This window comes from Ursus americanus, chromosome 12 (assembly GCF_024610735.1).
Source record: "Ursus americanus isolate L20-20 chromosome 12, mUrsAme1.1.p, whole genome shotgun sequence".
Taxonomy (NCBI): Eukaryota; Metazoa; Chordata; class Mammalia; order Carnivora; family Ursidae; genus Ursus; species Ursus americanus.
In genome coordinates, this window is record NC_142138.1 from 9,479,200 (window position 1) to 9,498,582 (window position 19,383).

The 19,383-nt window shown below is 34.6% G+C and overlaps 1 protein-coding gene across 3 annotated transcripts in view; it reads right to left on the bottom strand.

Moving 5' to 3' along the window:
- The window catches only part of NRDC (nardilysin convertase), a 101,532-nt gene that overhangs the window by 29,475 nt on the left and 52,674 nt on the right, over positions 1–19,383 (bottom strand). For all 3 annotated transcript variants that reach the window (XR_015726239.1, XM_045799558.2, XM_045799559.2), the window contains 4 exons: positions 10,605–10,678; positions 5,645–5,740; positions 4,009–4,131; positions 1,666–1,723 (listed from right to left, as the gene is read on the bottom strand). Coding sequence is in view for 2 of the 3 variants with exons in the window: in XM_045799558.2 (XP_045655514.2) it covers positions 1,666–1,723; positions 4,009–4,131; positions 5,645–5,740; positions 10,605–10,678 (351 nt within the window). In the remaining variant the exon portion in view is untranslated. The remainder of the gene's footprint in view (positions 1–1,665; positions 1,724–4,008; positions 4,132–5,644; positions 5,741–10,604; positions 10,679–19,383) is intronic.

The following is a 19,383-nucleotide window of genomic DNA, read 5'->3' on the forward strand; positions in this document are numbered from 1 at the left end:
ATGCCTAACTGATAGGTATTTATAATCTGTTCTACATACTCCTGGCTGAAAAGCATTCTAGGCAAAAGCAAACAGATGGCAACAAAGCCACAAAATCCTGAGCTTAACCTATTCTTCACCTCAGTCCCAGTAACTCGAGTATCTCTAAAACTCATGAGAGACAGAAAACAATGAAGTGAAGGGGCCTCCCCTCCCAATATTTACTGCCTCTATCAGTCCCATTCAACTTCAGTTGTCCTCCCATATAAAGCCATTTCAGAAAATTAAAAAAATATATGATTTTTTTAATTCAACAAGTATATATGGAATGATTATTAGGTATCAAGCACTGTATTAGGTACTTTGGCATTTAAAAGACATGGACTCTCCTTCTAGAGGCTTCTCATCTGGTTGAAGATATTGTTAACTGTTTCTTCTAAAACATGGTCAATATGAATTATTATTAAATACATTTAAATGTAAAAGAAGACTTTTTAACCTGTCTGATTAAGGAACCAAAGTTGTTAGTGAATACTATTTAAGAGAACTTCTTAAAATGCTTATCAGGGATCGACAGGACCTAATGAATTCCTCCAGTCAATATACCTATGATTTTTTTTGCTAAAGGTTCACAGTAAAATACATTTCAATCTGCCATTCAACATTTCCATAGCTCATACTCATTTCTTATCAAAACAAACAAAAACAAACAAAACAACCTCACAACTTTGGCATGGCTTTCATTATCTTTCCATACATAAACAGTACTGCTAATTATCAATGGAAATTTACATAAAGGCAAGTTAATAATAACCAATCAGTTGTTACTATAAATTATTCTAACATTACCACAGCCATTTTTCTTTCATAAATTTAAAACAAATTATGTCCTAGAATGAGGAACTGGAAAAAAAAATCTAACTTACTCACCTGATACAAGAAAAAAACCTGATTTCATTTATTATATTAAAATACAAACTACCAGGAGTAGGAAAAAGGCCTTAATTGCTTCAGAATTAATTTTTTGGTATTCTTTGCAACAAAAATATTGCAACAAAGTGTATTTAAGTATTTGTATTATTTTGATGAATTTGAGGTAGACGAAAAGTAGTAGCTTTCTGAACTGGAACCATATATGCAATCTCTAATAAAAGCTAATTTGGTTCAACTACATGAAATAGACTTTTTAGTTAGTATGGAAAGTCAATCATCACCTACAAGAATATTTCTTTTATGGGGGAGAGCATTCCAAGTCCCAAACAACTGACTTAAGAAACAAACTTCAGAGCACAATTTGTTTTGAGGGATACATGTATATATATTCTGCCTCTCAATATAATACTTGCTTTTATATCACAGTTTCAAACACTCTCCACAGTAACAGAAAAACTCTGAACAAATGTAAAAGGAGACACAAATTCTTCAGAATTACTGCTTATGGTAAGTTTACAAGCTTATAAATTTTGAACTACAGAAATTATAGAAACTTGGGTTCTCATCTTAGTTTTCCCACTCAAAGGCTGTGTGATTTGCTAAACCACTTTAGGTCTTAATTTAATGACCTATTTAAAAAATAACACCCCTTCCCCCACCAAAAAAAAAAAAAAAAAAGAACCTCTGGGACTCATACAAGAAGATGCCTCTTTAACTCTGAAAGTATATGGTTTATGAAAATGAATGTCTTACTTGTTTGGTATCTGAGAGAAGATTTCAGTCACCCACTTTTCCAAAGTATCCAGTGTTTCTTGTGGGGAGGGCAGGGAGGAGACAGGGAAATGCAATATTGTTATTTAAGGTAGAAATGCAATTAGGCATAAAACAAAGGGATACTTTGATTTGGATGTTACTTGCCACTCCTTAACCAGTAATGAGTAACAAGAACAACAAAAAACAACAACAGTTAAGAAAACCTTAAGACACAAATGATTTTGTTAGACTCCTATATTTCTAGCTGATAAAGTTAGAAAAAGTACACAAGTAAAAAAAAAAGAAAGAAAGAAAAGTTGTTTAACACTAGGCAGTGTGGAGCGCCAAGAGATAAGAATGTACCAACCATCCTACTCCATTCTAAAACTTACTTCCTCTAGGAAGGTTTCTCCCAATTAACCCACACCATACTGATCCTTCTTTCTCAGCATTTCATTAGTACTTTTACACTCCATTTATTTTACATTAATTTATACTTGCTGAGGTTTCAATCTGTAAATCTTCCTCTTAGGTTTCATATGATTTCTATCATTCTTTTGATTCTTAGATTTCATGCACAATTCTTTTGAAATTTCTAGTAAAGCAGATCTAAGTACAAAAAGAAACCTTTTACCTTTATCTCACTGACTCATTATTATCAATGAATAGTATTTGTTAGTTCCACCAAACACAAGTTTCACTAATTTTCAAGAGGTGCCCCAGTAAAAACCAAGATACAAATTAAACTAATCAAGCTCTGAATTTATTCTATACCATTTATATAGATATTTAACTCTTATTTTATGCACTTAAAAACAGTATTTTATGAATTGTATAATATATATAAAATCTTTTTTTTTTAAGCTCAACATGGGACTTGAACTCACAACCCTGAGATCAAGACCTGACCGGAAATCAAGAGTCCAACGTTTAACTGACTGAGCCACCCAGGCACCCCTAGATATTTAACTCTTAAATGGTATAATAGGGGCGCCTGGGTGGCTCAGTTGTTAAGCATCTGCCTTTGGCTCAGGGCGTGATCCCGGAGTCCTGGGATCAGGCCCCACATCAAGCTCCTCCACTGGGAGCCCGCTTCTTCCTCTCCCACTCCCCCTGTTTGTGTTCCCTCTCTCGCTGGCTGTCTCTCTCTGTCAAATAAATAAATAAAATCTTTAAAAATAAATAAATAAATAAATAAATAAATAAATAAATAAATAAATAAATAAATAAATAAGGTATAATAAATGCTAAAGCTTAAAAACAATTGAATTTAAATTGTACAAGGTTCTCTTATCAAATATCTAGGGCTTACTTTAGAAATTTGCAACAAGCATTAATGAGCTCTTATATGTGTCATCACAGAAGAAAAGAACGCAAAGGAAATAATGCACAGTTGAAGAAAAATGCATGTTTGTGACAGACTTGGAAATAGTAATTAAAAATTGTAAATTATTGGAACTGCCTATTTTAACAAATGCTGTAAAAGGAATCTAGAAGCACATCTGTAGTCTGAACAAAAGAATCTCCCGTTCTATATCCATAGCTTTACATTCAAGACAACCTTAGTGGACTAATTTTGATCCTAAATGCAAAAATGTTTTATACTTAAGTGCCAAGTCAGCTCTAATTTTAATTTTGACATGAGAGAACAAAATTTTATAGAAGAGTCATATCAGGTGAGAAGATTACTTTTTAAAAAATAAATGTGCAAACTATAAGATATGTCAAAAAGGAATAGTTTGACCACTGAACTAAAGGGATTGAAATGTAAAGAAAACAAAAGAAAGCTACCGTTTCTTTAATGAGAAAAGGTTAACACAAGTTATTGAAGATAATGATAAAAGAAGGAAAAGAACAGAAGTACTGATCAGTACTTTACATTTAAGATACTTTTGCTATCATTACTATGATGGATTTTAATTAATCATGCCATATTACTGGACCCTACGTAAAGACGAAAAGACAGACATCTTGCCCTGTCAGAGTTTATGATCAATACAGATTAAATACAAAACCAAAGATAACAGAGGCAGCATCTGAATGTGACTTAAAAAACCAATTCATGACCTCTTAGTACATTTGTATACTCACAGACTAGTCTAGAGATAAAACCTATGTCTCTAAAAGAAAAAAGCATTCTCCTGAGAATCAGATGATTTTGTGCTTCCCTAAGCTGTGCCACTTGCTATGTGACTTTTCCAAATTCTGATTTCCTTTAGGTCATACTAGGATCAAGCACTAAAGTAATTAATAGTACACTGAAACACTGATCAAGGCAAACAAAGCCTAAGAAAGCACTACTTCAAAGTTATTCTAAGGGCCTCATAATAGATAATATACTACCTTTGGATTGAACCACTAAAGTCATGTAATGAGCAGAATAGTAACGCATCCAGAATTCTCTCAATCTAGCATGTGTATCAATATTATTCCTTTTTGGCTCATGTTTAAGTGTTTCAGCATTTCCTGTAAAAAAGGATGAAAAAGATCACAAATAGTAAGTTTATTTTGAACTATACTGAAATTAAAAATTTTTTTAAAGTTTATTTTGTCAAAAGTCTCTATACCTAAAATGCATACTCTGCCACTAATACGTAACTAATGAAATAACCTAAATGACTCAAGAATATAGAACTGGTGTATAACAATAATATCAATATACGACAAAAATACACAAAAGCAATTCTGACGTATATTTTAACACATAAGGAATTATCTCCATTTGGCAATACCTTAACAATAGTAATTGCCTTAAGCTTCCTCTCTTAATAATCTAGTGTTCAATTCAGGTTTTATCTCTGAATTATTAATATTCTACATAATCCTTAAAAATAAACCATATAAACCAAGGTTGTCATATAAAATATATGTAACCGTACAAAATATATAGGGAAGCAAAACATCCTTTGAATGAAGTACTACTTATTTATTTATTTCCCTTTTTTTAATTTAAATTCAATTAACATATAATGTATTATTGGTTTCAGAGGTAGAGGTCAGTGATTCAGTCTTATGTAATACCCAGTACTCATTACATCACATGCCCTCCTTAATGTCCATCGCCCAGTTACCCCATCTCCTCACCTCCCTCCCCTCTACCTACCCTCAGTTTGTTCCCTATGATTAAGAGTCTCTTATGGTTTATCTCCCTCTCCGATTTCATCTTATTTTATTTTTTCCTCTCTTCCCCTATGATCCTCTGTTTCCTAAATTCCACATATCAGTGAGATCGTATGACAACTGTCTTTCTCTGATTGACTTATTTCACTTAGCATAATACCCTCTAGTTCCATCCAGATAGTTGCAAATGGCAAGATTTCATTTTGTTTGATGGCTGAGTACTATTTAGATCAACTCATCTCAGATTCTACACTATGGTCAAGAGGGTTCATAGGAGGTTATAACTGAATTCTAACACTAAGAAAAAGCCACTATGAAAACCAGATACCATTTAAACAGCTTGTTGATTAAACAAAATTTGGTCACAGCTCAAAAACTATTAGAGAAATCACTGCTGAATCTCTGTTGATAAATGGAAATGTCAGGCTGGGGTAGAGTACAGACTTTATAATCATATAAACAGAGGTTCACATCTCACATCTACCACTGTGTGATTTAAGCAAATTAAATAATTTCCCTGAGCCTGTTTCTTTATCTTTAAATGGAGATAATGGTACCCAGCTCATAACATTGTTATGATGATCAAATGAGGTAATTTATGTAGTGTTAGCAGAGTATCTGATACTCAAAAAGCATTCACAAAATGTTAGGTGCTATTCTTGATATATCCAATGTTAGAGAACCAAATACATGCATACTCAACTACTTTCTATTTGAAAAGCTGCCTACTTACCCTAAAAGGTAAAAGGTACCTATAGCTACTCTCCTTTCATAATCTTCCATTCTTTATCAACTTTTCATATTTTCAATCTTCCTCAATTAGAGAATATGAAATACGATGAAGTATTGAGCATCTTACCCCAAAAAAATTTCCCCATAGGATGTCCAGGTCTCGCAAGGCTTCCAAACAACATTTCCTTTCTGTTTGCATCAGAAGGTCTTGCAAGTTGATATTCTGTCAGTTTTAAAGATACACTTTTAATAAGATGAAATTCAGTATTTGCTTTATTAATGGAAATTCAAGAACTGAACTGCACAGAACTGAAAGTAAGGAAGTAACAAAAATTAATTTAATGAATTGTGTGTTGTAAGACTGAAGTGGTGAACTCAATGACACAAGCCAGGCTCTATGACTTAACATACTCTGTAACTTTGGGCAGTCAATGCACCTTTCTAGAGATTTTTTCCCTTATTTTCAAATGAAACAAGATAGTTAATGAACTGAAGTTTTCAATTCTAGGACTATGTCCAAGATTTTACTGATAAAGCATTAATAGTTATATCAAATTCCTTATTACCTGGGAACTTTGTCGTATATACTGTTGAAATTTCCTCCAACACCAGCTATGTCAGCAAGAAAGTATTAATGGTTAAGAACAATCACTTTGAAGTCAGAAATATCTTGGTCAGGCGCGCCTAGGTGGCGCAGTCGTTAAGCGTCTGCCTTCGGCTCAGGGAGTGATCCCAGCGTTCTGGGATTGAGCCCCACATCAGGCTCCTCTGCTGGGAGCCTGCTTCTTCCTCTCCCACTCCCCCTGCTTGTGTTCCCTCTCTCACTGTCTCTCTCTGTCAAATTAATAAATAAATCTTTAAAAAAAAAAGAAATATCTTGGTCAGAATCCAACTTCTGCCATATACTAAGCTGGTACAACCTTGAGGATATTCTCTAACTTCCCTGATTCTATTTCTGCATCTATAAAATGGAGTTACTAGTACTTAGTTCATAGGATTTTTGTAAGGATCAAATAAGATATATTTCTTCAACAATTATTTACTGAACATCTACTATGAGGCAGGTACTATTTGAACCAGTTGCTAGAGGCAGAAATGTGGGGGGGGGGGGGGAAGGGACCCAGGCCCTGCCCTCAAGGAACTTACATTCTAGTAGGGGAGATAAACAATAAATAAAGCAACAAATAGATTCTAAACATCAATATCAGTAGTGGGTGCAGTAAGAAAAATAAATCTGTGTAAGAGAATAGAGAGTGACAACAGGGTGGTCACAAAAGGCCTGAGATAACAAGGGAGCAAAATCCAAAAAGTGAGCATGCTATCATAAGAAGTTTTGGGGAAGTTTTCTAGGTATGGAAATTATAAATTCAAAGGCTTTAAGACAAGGAATACCTTACTGAGTTCAAAGGCAGCAAAGAGGTCAATGGAGCTATTTAATAATCACAGGAGCTTAGAGTCAATAGAAATTGCACTTTGCTATGGCTGAGTGCTACAACACATTGGGTATTACGAAAATGTAAAAGGGCTGTCACCTAACCTAATTTTGTCTTATTTGTGTGTGTGTGGATTTATTGGCGGGGGGTGGGGGAAAGACTTAGAAATAGAGGCTTTCTAGGGAATGACTCAAGCTGAGCACTGAGGGACAAACTGGAGTTTTCCAGGGAATAGGAACAGAAGGAGAAATAGGAGTGTGTAAAACATTCTAAGGAGAAAATCTTAAAAGAGGAGATTATGGCACCCCTGAAAAACAGATACAGTTTTTTGGTTGAGCAATGTTCAGAATCAAACAAAGCAGAGGCAAGAAAGCAGGCTGAAGAGATATGAAAAAAACAATTTTTGACAAAAACTGGGGAAATGACTGATTCTGGAACTCCTGAGTTAAGTACTTACTAACCTCTCTAGGCCTATGGGGATAAGGATGGCAAACTAGGATAATGGGGAATAACAATCACCACAACGCAAACAATACATGCTCAATAAATGTCAGCTATTATTTATCATAGGAGTAATGGCAAGGCGTTGCATGTTTAATAAACACCTGCAGATGTTAGGAGAGTGACATTATCAGATTTGGACTTTGGTAAACTCTAGTTGTAAAAGTGGAGAATGGGTTAAAGGGAAGCAAAAGTAGAGACAAGAAAACTGATCAAGAGTCATCACTGTTATATTTGGTGAAGACAGTGGAAACTAAAGTGGTGACAGAGGGGATGGGAAGAAGCAGAAGTAAATGTATTCAAATACTTTAGTTATAAACCATAAAGTCTAAAATCAACGAGACAGTAAAAAATACATACATTGCTTCAACAAAGTAAATTTTTTTAAAAACTCTAAAAAAAAAATGAAGATATGGCTACAATACAAGAAAAACAATTCCATTATTAAGTAAGTGTGGTAGGTTGAATAAGAGCCCCCAAAGACGTATATACATCCTAATCTCCAAAACCTGTGAATGGGTTACCTTACATGGTAAAAGGAATTTTGCAGGTATGAATTAAGGATCCTGAGAAGGAAAGGTTATCCTGGATTATCTGGGTGGTCCCAATGTAATCATAGGGGTCATTACAAGAGAAAGGCAAGAGGGTTAAAGTCAGAGAAAAGATCTAAGGACACAAGCAGAGCTCAGAGAAAAGGTTCTATTCTGATGACTCTTAAGATAGAGAAAGGAGCTCTAGCCCAGGGACACATATGGTAACTAGAAGGTAGAAAAGGCCAGGAAACAGCTTCTCTCTTAGAGCCTCCAAAAGGAATGCAGCTAAGTAAGGAAATAATTTAGACTTATGACCTCCAAAGTTTAAGAAAATAAATTTGTGATACTTTGAGCCACTAAGTTTCTGATAATTTGTTTCAGTGGCAACAGGAGGATAATATAGTAGACATGTAAACATATCTACAAAAAGTGATATATCCAAACAACTGATAAAAATAGAGTGTAAATATCTGAACACTTAGAGAACACATTCTGCAACTTGATTAGATTTAAAAAGGGTTTGGCCATATCTTTAGTCTCAATCACTAAGGCACATTATGTAGGAAATTATATATATTTAAGTATGAACTATCACTAAAATAAAAAGCTAATCATTAAGAACAACTTTTTTTCTCTACAATCTTCTTTTAGCAAAAAGCTAATCCTATTTTAAAACCTACCCTGTGGACACTGACATGAGTTTCTGTTATCAAATGTATTTGAGAAAACTATAAAACACTGAACACACCTATCTTACAATATGTAAATAAATGCTTATAAATATAAGTGTATAACCACTCCTTTGAAAGAGTAGAACAAAAATAGGTCATCAATGCAGGGCACAGTGATAGAGTAATGAAGTGAGAACTATGTAATAAATTAAAAACCCAGGAAAGACTCTTTTTTATAAGCAGGTGGAGAGGAATTAAAAAAAGGAAAATGAGGAGATAAACCTGCCAGGGAAGTTGAACCTCCCTTCAAGTTCTCTCACAAGGAATGGGCCATTCAAGCAAGCAGGCAACTAAAAACATGTGATTGAGAAAAGAATGATAGAAGAAAGACTATCACAACTGAATAAAGAAAATAACATCAGATTACTGAACTCTCGAAAATGGTTAGTGAATACCCAAGTTATTACACCAGTTACAATTTACGAGCTCCGCCATCTCCCTGATCTTAAGTAAATCCTTCACACTTGGAAGGCTAAGTGACTAATGACATATACCGAGCTTTGTATTAGGTCACAAATTGAACTAGGTGTCCTTTCATCAAAAACAAATAAATGAGCAGAGCAAAACAAAATCAACAAAGCTTTTAGCTTAAGTTCATTTTAAACCAAAGCTACTTATTACATGTGTGTGTATACACATATCATACATCACATATATATTTCTACATAATATTTCAAAATATAACAAAACATATTTTGACTTAAACGTAAAATTGAATTAAAGGTTTAATTTTGTAAATGCCAACACTTCAACCCAAACTAGAAACTGCATGAAGAAAAACATACTTCAAAGTATTTAAGACAGAAACAGTTCCTAGGTCTCAAAGAGTTTTCGTTCCTTATTTTGGTTTGTCATCCACTCAACAAATACTTATCTGAGCCTATGATAAAAGAGACATTGTGGTAGGCAAATAACAAAAATGAAGAAAATAAATCCTTGATTATAAGGACCTAGAAGAGCTAGGAGGAATATAACTCCATCCCATCCTCTTTTACAAATAAGTTGAGGGCCACAGTCAGTTAAATTTCTAGAAGCAAAACACAAATCTGCTGACTTGCAGACAGATGGCTCTTTACTCAGCTTAATGAATGCAGTAAGTCATTATTACAACTCAACACTGAATTAAGCCAAAGAGGAAAATGCCACAAAAGGAGAAACAAGTACAGAAAACTGCCTCTTGAGTTGCTGCAAGCCAAGCCTAACCTGTATGAACTGAAAGTCCCCCCGAGTCTAGTTTTACATGTTTCCAGTGCTAAAATAAGGCAAGCAGGGCTATTCTGTGGTGGTGCTATTTATTAGTACTCTGTAATTAACCTCTATAATGAAGCCTCACCCTATATAAGTACAGTTTTCCTTATGGTCTTCATTCTTTCCATCCTAAAGACAAGAAAAACTGTCGAAAAACAAAATTTAAATGCATTTCCTCCTCAGGGATTTAGTTTCTTTATCCTTAAATTTATCACAATTGTTTTCAGAACTACCAAAATTCAAACCACAAAGGACCGACACATAGAGGTAACAAAGGGTAAGCTATTTAAATATCAGAATGGTACTTAAAGCTTCAGAGAAAACGTCTCTTCATGCAAAGGGAGTTATGTAAGCTTTTAAGGTTTTAACACCCAACATTAGCTTTAAGGATTAGGCTACCATCCTGCAAAAGATTAGTCACTATGGTAAAACCCTCAAAAAACAAAGACTGAAAAACAATAATTTTTTATTTCAAATCTACACTGAATTAAGACATTTAATGGTTTAGGAATGACACATTTATTTCATTTTAGCCCTTTATGGTATAAAGATAAAATGGTCTAGTGATAAAGAATCATATATGTGCTAAATACCTAGTTCAATGCAAGAAACAGTCATAAGACATGAGGCACTTATCTTACCACTATCAACAGCTTCAACTTCGCGGTCAATTGCATCTCTGATCATTAGCGGATGAATGAAGAACTGAGCCCATCTGCAAAACAAAAGACAAACACTGGCACTTCTGTTTCTGTTCACAGAAATCTTTTAATCGGTCAACATCTACTTTTTGGTTAAGAAATGTACTAAGTTGGGGGCGCCTGGGTAGCTCTGCTGGTTAAGCCTCCAACTCTTGATTTCAGCTCAGGTTATGATCTCAGGATTGGGAGATCAAGCCCCACATCTGGCTCCACACTCAGCATGGAGTCTGAGAGTCTCTCTCCCTCTCCCTCTGTCTTTCCCCTGGTTTGTGCACGTGCCTGCACTCTTTCTCAATAAATAAATAAATAAATAAATCTTTTTAAAAAATGTTTATTAAGTTGGAAAATTGTTATATATTATTATTATATATTATATATATTATATAACAATCATGCATATGTAAAATCTAAATAGTATTCTGCATTTCCATAGTCTACAGACTTTTTTCATTGTAAAACCCATACAGAAAAGTACATAAAACATGAACATAGAGACTAATGCATAACTATAATGTAAACACCTGAGTGACCACGTAAGTCAAAAAACAGACCACTATCATAATTCTAAAAGCACCCAGCACCTACCTCATCCTCAGAGTTAATATCCTGAATGTTATAATCATTTCTTTGCTTTTCTTTATAGTTTTATCACCCTATATGCATTTCTAGACCAGTGTTTCTTGCCTTTTTCCCCCTTATCAACCCTAAGCAGCCTTTTCAGATTTCCTCCTCATCAGTCTCCTTAAACTTTTAATATCACAGATATACTATTTATCTGTATGTGTATCTGTGATTTTTTTATATACATGTAAGTATGTATATAAAGCCTACTCTTTTATTCAATACAGGGTTAGAAATGATTAAATTTTTTAATTTAAAATTTTAAAGGCTATCAACAGGGGTGCCTGGGTGGCTCAGTCGTTAAGCATCTGCCTTCGGCTCAGAGCGTGATCCTGGAGTTCTGGGATCGAGCCCCACATCAGGCTCCTCTGCTGGGAGCCTGCTTCTTCCTCTCCCACTCCCCCTGCTTATGTTCCCTCTCTCACTGGCTCTCTCTCTCTCTGTCAAATAAATAAATAAAATCTTAAAAAAATTAATTAATTAAAAAAATAAAGGCTATCAACATTTCACTTAGCTTTATAACTGTTATTTGCTTTTTAATGTAATTTATTTATATAACTTATATCAAATTACATATGTATCTATTTATGTAAGAATAGCAATGCAAACAAAATTTTTAAATTAACATCTACTTTTCCATCAAATAAAACAACTGAAAAAATTTCCTACGATATTTAACCTTTTCCCTTTTGCTTGATCCACAAAAGAAATTTTTTTTTTTAAGATTTTATTTATTTATTTGACAGGGAGAGCGAGAGAGCACAAGCAGGGGGAAAAGGGGAACAGTAGAGGGAGAGGGAGAAGCAGGACCCCGCTGAGCAGGGATCGTGATGTGGGGCTAGATCCCAGGACCCTGAGATCATGACCTGAGCCAAAGGCAGATGCTTAACCATCTGAGCCACCCAGGCGCCCCAAGAAACTTTTTTTTTTTTTTAAGATTTTATTTATTTATTTGACAGAGAGAGAGACAGCCAGTGAGAGAGGGAACACAAGCAGGGGGAGTGGGAGAGGAAGAAGCAGGCTCATAGCGGAGGAGCCTGATGTGGGGCTCGATCCCATAACGCCAGGATCATGCCCTGAGCCAAAGGCAGACGCTTAATGACTGCGCCACCCAGACGCCCCCCAAGAAACTTTTAACTTAATTAGCTACTAGATACTAAGATAGTTGACATCTTCTTTTCAGTACTGGTATAACTAATGGGTTGAATAACTTTTGTTCAATTAAATAATAAAACAGCATAAAACAGCATATTTCTATTTAATTCTTAATGCCAAAGTCATACACAAAAGCACAGAGTATCAAACAAACATCCACAAAGCAGCTAATGGAACCAATAGGCACATGCAGACCACCTCTACTGATGACTTCAAGATCAAACAACCGTTTGAAAGCCCTCCAATCACCTATCCAGCACAGTTTTGTAGTACTGACATTGCATATGCTTTGTATATCTTCTATGAACTCATATCACTATAAATGGTGCTCATGTGATACTCGAGAAAACTCAAAACAGAAATTAAATACTAAGTAAAGATTTTGCCAGGTAGCATTAAGCTTTGGAGGGCCACAAACCATTGTAACAATGAACATATTTTCACCTCCAAAGAACCAATTTTTTGCCCCCAATAGGAACAAGATCATCCCCGCTGAGAATGCATGTTCTAGACAATCTAGTTTTGTTTCTGACTTTATATAAATGTAAATATACTATACATATTCTTTATGTCTTATTTACCTATTTATTTTAATATTCATCCATGATGGTACATGTGGCTGTGGTTCATTTATTTTCACTGCAGAATATTTCACTGCATTAATTTATTCACCTAAGCTATCTGTAAATGAACATTTGGGCTGGTTCCAGTTTGGACTATTACAATCAATGCTGCCATAAATTCTTATCAGAATGTACGGGGGCACATTTGCACAAGTTTGTCAAAGTATAAATCTAGGAAAGAACTCCTAGGTAATAGTGTATGCATGCACATGTTCAACAGCACTAGATAAAACCAAAATTTGTAACACCCTCACCTGGTATAGTCAGACTTTAGTTAGTATTTACTGCAACTTTTAGGTGTACAGTTAAATCTCGTACTCATTTTAATTCACACTTTTCCAATTCCTGATGAGACTGAATACCATTTCATATTATTTATTAATCATTTGAATTTTTTCTTTTGTAAAATACCTGTTTAAGGCTTTTTTTCTATTAGGTTGTACTTTTTCTTACCAATTCTAATAATATATATACTTATTCATTTTATATATTTGTTATATATAATTATACATATAATCTAATAATTAAAAATCAATGACAGTTATTTTAAATGTAAGTCCTTGTTTATGTGTTACAAATACATCTACTTTATACTTGCTTTTCTTGCTTTTTTCATGTTCTTTATAGCATCTTTTTTTTTTTTTTTTTTTTAAGATTTTTATTGGGATGCCTGGGTGGCTCAGTCGGTTAAGCATCTGCCTTCGGTTCAGGTCATGATCCCAGGATCCTAGGATGGAGTCCTACATCAGGCTCCTTGCTCAGTGGAGCCTGCTTCTCCCTCTGCCTGCCACTCCCCCTGCTTGTGCTCTGTCTCTCTGATGAATAAAATCATTTTTAAAAAGATTTTTATTTATTTGAAAGAGAGAGTACACAAGCGGGGGATTGGGCGTGGAGGGGCTAAGGGAGAAGCAAACTCCCTGCTGAGCAGGGAGCCCAATGTGGGGCTCCATCCCAGGACCCCGGGATCATGATCTGAGCTGAAGGCAGATGCTTAACTGATTGAGCCACCCAGGCATCCCTGTAGTATCTTTTTTTTTTTTTTTTAAGATTTTATTTATTTACTTGACAGAGAGAGACAGCCAGCGAGAGAGGGAACACACGCAGGGGGAGTGGGAGAGGAAGAAGCAGGTTCATAGCAGAGGAGCCTGATGTGGGGCTCGATCCCAGAACGCCAGGATCACACCCTGAGCCGAAGGCAGACGCTTAAGGACTGAGCCACCCAGGCGCCCCTGTAGTATCTTTTGATTAACATAATGTAGTATCATTTTTCCTTTGTATTTTGCTTTTTGTACCTTGTTTGATAATTCTTATCAAGGCTAAAGTTACACTCATCTCTAAAACTTTTAGCTGTACTTTTTACTTTTTGATCTATGATCTACTTGGAATTGGCCTTTTGCGTATGTTGTGAGGTAAGGAGTCAATTTTGTTTCTGGCTTTATAGAAGCCCAATTGCCTTGGACGAATTTCTTTAAAAAGCTCTTTCATCACTGCTCCACAGTGTCCCTATCAAAAATCAAGTGTCCACCTATGTGTTGGTCTATTTTCAGGATTTCTATTCTGTTCCATTGGTCTCTTTGCTTAGCCCCCTGCTAACACCATAATGTCCTAATTACAAAACAAATTTAAGTATCTACTAGGTCAAGTCCTGCTATCCTGTCATTTCTCCTATGCAAAAATAATTAGCCCTCTGCCTCTCATTATAAATTTTAGACAGCTTTTCTATGTAAAACTACATATATCTTCTGAGATCTTGGCTGCAATATCACTGAATCTGTACATTAATTAGGAAAACTGACATCACTAAAAAAAAAAAGGCTTCAAATCCATGAATAGTATTTCTTCTTGATTTATTTAGTTCTTCAATATCTCACAATAAGGTTTTACTATATTCCCTGAAAAGAGGCCTTATACATAATTTTTGGAATGATTTCTGAGTATTTTTACAGCTTTAAAGGTATTTTAACTGTCACTGCTACAAAGAAATAGTACTGACTTTCATATAGTAAACATTATCATTTTTATCATTTTTTATTTTATGTAACAAGCCATGTTACTAAATTATGTTAATGTTAATAATTTGTCTCTAGAAAAAATCTGGATTTTCTATATTCACAATCACATTACCTACTATGAGAGCTGTGTATTTTGCTTTTCTTTCTTGCCTAATAGAATGATAAATAGAAGCGATCGTAACCTGCATCTCTGTCTTGCATCTGATCTCAACTTGAAAGCTTTCAGGGTTTCACCATTAAATATAAGGCTTGGTTCAAAATCAAATACCATATTGAGAAAGTTGATATACTCTGTTTGCTAAGAGCATCTTCATGACTAGATACTAAATTTCATCACATAATTTTTTCTACATATATTTTCTTCTTCAACTGACAATGTGATAGGGGCTCCTGGGTGGCTTAGTCAGTTAAGCGGCTGCCTTCAGCTTAGGTCATGATCCCAGGCCCCCTGCTCAGCCACGAGCCTGCTTCTCCCTCTCCCTCTGCCTGCCACTCTCCCTGCTAGTGCTCTGTCAAATAAATAAAACCTTAAAAAAAAAAAAAAAGATCTGACAATGTGATGAACCACATTAATTGATTTTCTCATGTTAACTCTACCTCATATCTAATGCAACTCAGTACCACTGTATCATCCTTACTAGATATTGCTATTTGTATGTAAGTCTGGTCTATAATTTTTCTTATATTACACTTTCTCATATCAAGGTCATTCTACCTTCACAAATGAGGGAGGAATTATTCAAGTTTTTGTAGCACTCTAACCCTAAAAGTTTATTTTTGAGAAGATTTTTCATTACAGATTCACTTTCCTAATGGTGTAAGATTATTCAAACTTTTTAATTGTAATTTTTCCCACGTGGGTTTTATAAATTACATTTCTAAGAATGTATGTACTTCCAGTTTTTTTTTTCACTTACTGGCATAGGTATTCAAAATACCTTATTATATTTTCAATATCTGAAAGATCACAAATCATATTCTTTTTCATTCCTGACATGTGTACATACTTCTTTCCCCTTGACCAGTCTTGTTAAAGAATTCTCTATTTTATCAGTTTTTTCCAAAGTACCCACATCTAGCTTTCTGTTTTTTGAAACAATATGTTTGTTGGTTCTACTGAGAAATAATTCACATACTGCAAAATTCCCTTTTAATGTGCACAATTAAGTACATTTACTACATTCAGGATTGTTAAAACACTAACACTAATTTCAGAAAATTTCATTACCCCCTAAATAAACTCTGTACCTGTTAACAGTCATTCCCCATCATCCCAGCTCTTGGAAACCACTACTCTACTTTTGGTCTGTGGATTTGCCCACTCTGGACATTCCATATAAATGTAACCATACATTATGACAGACACAAAAGTCCAACCTCTTTCACTTCGCATGTTTTCAAGATTCATTCGTGCTGTAGTATGTATCAGGACTTCATTCCCTTCTTATTGCTAAGTAATATTCCATTTTATGGCTATACCATATTTTATCTATTCACCAGTTGATGGACATTTGGGTCATTTCCACTTGGACCTATAATGAATGTAACTGCTGCTATGAACATTCATGTACATTTTTGTGTAGATGTGTTTTCAGTTCTCCAGGTTACATACTAAGTGTACAAGTGCTGAGACATATGATACCTCTGTTTAACTTTTTGAGGAAGCACTAAATTGTTTTCCAACATAGTTGTACCACCAGGAATTTATGAAGGTCCCAATTTCTTGAAATAGTCACTAGTAATTGTTATTCTTCTTTTTCAAATGGTGTGAAATGGTATCTCATTGTGGTTTTTCATTTTCATTTCCCTACTGACTACTGATGTTGAGCATCTTTTCATGTGCTTATTGGCCATCCACATGTCTTCTTTGGAGAAATGTCTATTCAGATCCTTTACCCACTTTTAATTGGTAAATTAAATTTGGGCTGTCTTTTGTTGTTGAGCTGTAAGAGTTGTATATATATTCTGGATATTAGTCCCTTATCAGATACATGATTCGCAAGTAGTTTCTTCTATTCCGTGAGTTGTCTTTTCACTTTCAACATACAGCAATTTAAAGCAAAAAAGTTTTTAATTTTAATGGAGTCTAATTTATCTAGTTTTTCCTTTCTTGTTTCTACTTTTGGTGTCATATCTGAAAAACTATTGTCAAATCCAAGGTCACAAACATTTATGCCTATGTTTTCTTCAAAGTTTGTAGTTTTTGCTTTGACATTTAAGTCTATGACTCAATTTGTTAATGTTTGTATCCAGTTATCCCAGTACCATTTGTTGAAAACCTGTTCTTTCCCACTGGCACCCTTGCAACTAACCATAAATGTAATGGTTTACTTCTGGAGTCTCAATGCTACTCCACTGATCTGTCTATCCCTATGCCAGTACCATATTGGTTTGATTACCACACCTTTCAGTCAGTTTTGAATTTGGGAATAGGAGTCCAACTTTTGTTCTCTTTCAAAATAATTTTTGCTACCTTGGTCTCTTCTTTTCCACTGAATTTTAAGATAAGCTCATTTATTTTCTTCAACTGAGGGAGTTGAAATTTTGATACAAATCAAATTGAGGGGCCCCTGGGTGACTAAGTTGGTTTACTGTGGGACTCTTGATTTCGACACAGACCACAATCTCAGGATCATGATAGAGCCCCGTGTCAGGCTCCATGCTCAGCAGAGAGTGTGCTAGAGTTTCTCTCCCTCTCCCTCTGCCCCTTGCTCCACATGAACACATTTACTCTCTCTCTCAAATAAATAAATCTTAAAAAAAATTAAATTGAATCTGTAAATCAATTTGGGAACTATTACCATCTTAACAATATAAAGTCTTACAATCTATAAACATGAGATGTTTCTCCTATAATTTAGATCTTCTTTAATTTTGACAATTTTTTGTGGCTTTCCACATGCAACTCTTGTACTTCCTTTCTTAAAATTATGCCTAAGTATTTTATTTTTTTGGATGTTATTGTCAAAGGAATTTTTTCTTAATTTCATTTTTGGATCTTTCACTGCTTGTGTATTGAAATACAACTGGTCTTTATACACTGGTCTTCTATTCAACAACCTTGCTGAACTCAGTATTAGCTCTAACAGTTCTTCTGTGGAATTTGAAGGATTATGTATAAACAAGTTCTCATTATTTGTGGTAGCTATGCTCTCTAAAGCTGCTACAGCTGCTGAACTAGCAAATACTGAACTACTACCCTGGGGGAAAATATGTGTACACACACACACACACACACAGTATGATCTTAAATCCTAAACCCTTAAATCCTATCTCATCCTAGTTTTTTTTTGTTGTTGTTTTTTTTGTTTTTTTAGTTCAGAAAAGATAGAATGAGGTTCAGATGTATTAAGTTACTTGCTTGAGGCAACCTCACTAATGGGTGCCAGAGTTGGGATTTAGATCTATCAAACTGGCTCTGAAACCAGAGTTTCTTTTACTATATTGTACCGTTCCATAGTATCTTCGTCCCCTGGTCATCTCTGCATGAAAGCTGAAACAAAAATACAGAGCGTTGCCTTGTTCAACTTCAGCTGAGAATATGCTGGCAACTTAAATTTTTCACAATTTTTAAAATTTTTCACATCTCCATGAAAGACTATGAAAACACCTAGTATTTGGGAGTTACAAATAAGTTTTAGTAAGTAGGTGAATTCACCACAAACAATGAGAATCAACTATACAAGATTAGGTCATCTGCAAATAGAGATAGTTTTAATTCTTTTCCAATATGCATGCTTTTATTTCATTTTCTTATCTAATTGTGCTAACACCTCCCCTACAATGTTGAATAGAAGTGGTAGCTGACATCTTGATCCTGATCTTCAGAGAAAAGCTCTTAATCTGTCAACATTAAGTATGTTAGTTGTGAGTTACTCATAGAAACTCTTTATTAGATTAGAAAGTTCCCTTTTTTCCTAGTTTACTAAGTGTTTTATCATGAAAGAGTGCTTGATTTTGTCAAATGCTTTTTCAGTTTACGCTAATATTATATAGCCAGATGTATTTTGCGCTTTCTTCTATTAATATGGTATATTACACTGATGTATTTTTGTATGTACACTGATTTTGTAACCTTTCTTCCTGAGATAAATTGTGACTGATCGTGGTGTATAATCCTTTATATATTTTGCTGGATACAATTTCACAGTACTTTGTTGACGATTTTGGCATCTATATTCATAAGAGGTATTAGTTTGTAGTCTTCTTGTGACGTCATTGTCTAGTTTTGGTATCTGAGTAATACTGACTTCACAGAATGAGTTATAGAACCTCCTCTTCTAGTTTTTTAAAGAATTTATGAAGCAT